The 4164-nt window shown below is 45.6% G+C and overlaps 1 protein-coding gene across 1 annotated transcript in view; it reads left to right on the top strand.

The window, feature by feature from the left end:
• LOC107293206 (tenascin-X) overlaps nucleotides 1-4164 on the top strand; it is a gene marked incomplete at its 5' end in the record, with an annotated part of 98895 nt that overhangs the window by 83404 nt on the left and 11327 nt on the right. The window contains 2 exons of the mRNA XM_015822347.1: nucleotides 12-155; nucleotides 2304-2434. Of these exons, the coding sequence (XP_015677833.1) occupies nucleotides 12-155; nucleotides 2304-2434 (275 nt within the window). The remainder of the gene's footprint in view (nucleotides 1-11; nucleotides 156-2303; nucleotides 2435-4164) is intronic.

The raw sequence follows: 4164 nt of genomic DNA on the forward strand, positions 1-4164 counted from the left end.
CCCCCCCCCAGGCTCACAGGTCTCTGAATCAGTACCAGGAAATCGTGTCCAACTTCAGCTGTCAGAGCTGCAAAGGGACATGGAATATTGGGCCAATGTCTATGGAGAAAAGGAAGGAAACCGAAGTTCTCCCATCAGCGCTACTTTCACTACTGGTGAGTGTCAACGCTGCTAACATCGGATGTTTTTGCTTTGACAACAGTTGGAGAGGCAACCATTTTCTTCTTATGTTTTACTTTTGGAGCTAGAGCTAGATGATGCCGGGGGGAGGAATGTGCATGAGAGTTCAGCTAGACAACAATGCTGGACCTAGTGTGTGAACCAAGGTTATTGAAATAAGAGATGATAAGCATTGGCGGGCTGGAGAACTGGAGGGAAAGCCTGCATTTCGAACTAATTGGAGAATGTGATTTATGACTGTCAATTGGAGGAGGGAATTGTGCTTTGGTACTATGTGCTCAGGGGAGGGGAATTCAGATTTTGGCTTGGCCTATGTACGTACCGATGCTATGCTACTCGGATAAAGATTTTTTAAGGAAAACAATGCCTTGAAGTTTTTTGAAGAGTTTCATCTGTCGGGACCATGACACGGTGTCCCAAGGTGCTGTTTTAAGATGTTTGGCTTCGATTATGTTAGTGCTGACGCTATGCTTCTCTAATAAAGATTCTTTAAGGTAAACAATGCCTCAAAGTTCTTTGAAGAGTTTCATGTCGGAACCATGACAGTGAGTGGATGAACTCCATTCAGTGGTAATGGCAGATCTGAAGGGCCAGGTTGGGGACAGCCCCTCCTGGAAAGATGTATCTATGTGGTTGCTATCTCTCAACACTTGATGGTGCATGTTCAATTAACCAGTCAATCCATCAATCAGAGTGAAGAGTGGAGTCAGTAGGGATGGCTTCTAAAAAATATATATATATATACGTCTGAAAGCAGCCTTTGACTTACGATCACAACTGGGACCAGAAATACCATCATTAAGCGGCGTGGTCAGTAAGCGATGCATCACATGACCGCAACCAATTCTATGACCTTTTGGTCACAACTATTAAAATGAGACGTCACGTGATGTCACAAAAACAGCTAATACAATCCTTGGTTGCATAAGAAGAGGCATAGAATCCAAATCATGCGAAGTATTAGTGCCGCTTTATAAAGCCTTAGTAAGGCCATACCTGGAATAGCTGCATCTAGTTTTGGTCACCACATTACAAAAAGGAGGTTGAGACTTTGGAAAAAGGGCAAAGAAGAGGAACTAAGATTATTAAGGGCCTGGAAACAAAAAGATATGAAGAACGATTGCAGGAATTGGGCACGGCCAATCTAAAGAAAAGAAGCGGTGACATGATAGCAATATTCCAGTTTCTGAGGGACTGCCACAAAGAGGAGGAGGTCAATTTATTTTCCAAAGCACCAGAAGGCAAGACAAGAAACAAGGATAGGAAACTAATCAAGGAGAGAAGCAACCTGGAATTAAGGAGAAACTTCCTAACAGTGAGAACAATCAACCAGTGGAACAGCTTTGCCTTCAGAGGTTGTGGGTGCTTCATCACTGGAGGTTTTTAAGAAGAGACTGGACAGCCACTTGTCTGAAATGGTATAGGGCAGGGGTAGGCAACCCTTGGCTCTTTTATGACCCGTGGACTTCAACTCCCAGAATTCCTGAGCCAGCCATGCTGAGGGGAAAGGGAGAGGTTTCCAAGCTGAGCCATGCTGCCTCAGGAATTCTGGGAGTTGAAGTCCACGAGTCATAAAAGAGCCAAGGTTGCCTATCCCTGGTACAGGGTCTCCTGTTTGAGCAGGAGGTTGGACTAGAAGACCTTCAAGGTCTCTTCCAGCTCTATTCTGATTGATTGATTGTAATTTGTGAGCTTCCATGCTGGCTTCCTCATTGACTTTACCATATCTTTGTAACACATCAAGCTGATGTATAACGAAGCTGAACACTCAAGGAAGTTTTCTACATTCATAACCTGATTTTAACACGAGTGAATTTCAGGAATCAAATTTCATTTTGGCTAAAAATTGAGCCATCTTGGAAGGAAATATATACCACACGAATGCCAGGTGCTTGAAGACGAACGAGGCAGCAGAGTTCACGCAATGCTGTAAGCCGGGGCTGGTTAAACCAGAATTATTATTATTTTTGAAACGTTGGGCAAAATGTCCCTTGGGCTTCATTTCCCAAAAGAACTCATAGATTTTTCTCTGCTCCTCTATAGCGCAAGGTAGAATTAAATTCATTATTGTGCAATTTAGTTCATTTTTTTTTTTGTTAATCCTCATCTTCTTCCTCCTGCAGGAGCAGATGGGCCCCGGGACCTGCATGCTACAGAAATTTCACCTCGCAGTGCGCATCTCATCTGGTCACCCCCCAGGGCTTCCCCTGAGGGGTATCTGTTGAGTTATGAGACCCCTGATGGACAATCAAAGGTACCTAACCACATGGCTACTGTCGCATACAGGTAGTCCTTGATTTAACAGCCACAACTGAGCCATTGCTGAGACATTTGCTAAGTGAGTTTTGCCCCGTTTTAGGACCTTGCTTGCCACAGTTGTTAAGTGAATCACTGCAGTTGCTAACTTGGTAACGTGGTTGGTAAGTGAATCTGGCTCCCTTGCTTGTCAGAAGGTCGCAAAAGGAGATCACATGACTCCAGGACACTCCAACCATCATCAATATAAGTGTTGTGTTTTCAGTTCGCAAGCAATTGACGAAGACGCATGGTGAAAATAAGCTCTTTATTTCTTTCTCCAACTCCAAGCGAAAAACAAAAGGCACGCAGGCCTTTTATAGTGCCTGAAACCTGGACAGCGTGAACCAATAGGAATTTAGCCTTTTCCATGCCTTGCGCATGCGCACAAGACAGGCGCCACTCTGTCTGGTCCCGGGCAGCTTTTGGGATTGCCCAGGACCATTTGCAACAACTCTGAGCCTGCAGTCAGTTCCTGCAGGCTCAGGACACAACAATGAGTGTCAGGTCCACCTTCGTGTCCTGCCATTCTGTTGCAGGGGGGGGCAGAAACAGTTGCACGTTTGGATGCTTTCGCTTTGCTGTAACGCTTGGGAATTAGGGAGGGGGAGTTGTCTTCGGAGACGAAGCAGACTTCCTCCCAGCCAGTTCCAGCCTGGTTCCAAGGCCGTCATGCCCTGAGAATGACTTGCTATCTGTCTAGCACCTCAGCATTCTCAAAACATCTTCATATTGCCTGCCGGTGGACTGGTCAGGGGTTGGGACTTGGGGGAAATGAAAGAATAGCTGTCAATGCTGCTAACATCGGAGGTTCTTGCTTTGACGACATAGAGAGATGCAGCCTTTTTCTTTCCTATGCTTTACTCTTAGATGATACTGGGGGAGGAGGAGGATTGTGATGGGAGTTAGTTAGACATAACAATTCAGGGGCCTTTGAAATAAGAGATGATAAAGAAATGGCGGGGTTGGAGAATGGGAGGGAAAGCTTGCAATTCAAACTAATTGGAGAATGTATGACTGTAAATTAGGGGGGTGAATTGTGCTTTGATACTATGCGCTCAGGGGAGGGGAATTCAGATTTCGGCTTCGACCACGTATGTGCCGAAGCTATGCTACTCAAACAAAGATTCTTTAAGGTAAACAATGTCTTGAAGTACTTTGAAGAGTTTCATTTGTCAGAACCATGACAATAGCTTTGTGCTTAGTGCGGGATCTTCAGACTTCACCCGACTTTCCTGCAACCACTTTCTCTCAGTAAAAGTTATTTTGAATTTTGATCATGAGACCACGGGGATGCCGCAACGGTTGTAAGTGTGAAAAACAGTCATACGTCACTTTTTTCACTACCGTTATATCTTTGAACAGTCACTTTGAACATTTCAATCTGCCATCAGTGGGCGAGGCGTCGGCGGCAGCTCAGGAGTTCTTGGCTTCCATGATGGCCTTGGACTTGACGCAATTAGTACATGCCCCCACTCACATAGGAGGACACACACTGGATCTAATTTTTGTCTCCGGCCAGTGGCAAAATGATCTGGAAACAGGGGAGGTAACTACTGAGCCTCTGTCATGGTCAGATCATTTACTCCTGAAGATGGACTTCCGGACCGCTCCCCCCCCGCCGCAGGGAGACGGAACCGCGTAGATGGTTTCGTCCCAGGCGCCTGATGGACCCTGAGAGGTTCCTGA

The sequence above is a fragment of the Protobothrops mucrosquamatus genome, unplaced genomic scaffold (assembly GCF_001527695.2).
Source record: "Protobothrops mucrosquamatus isolate PMUCROS unplaced genomic scaffold, P.Mucros_1.0 scaffold1529, whole genome shotgun sequence".
NCBI classification, from domain to species: Eukaryota; Metazoa; Chordata; class Lepidosauria; order Squamata; family Viperidae; genus Protobothrops; species Protobothrops mucrosquamatus.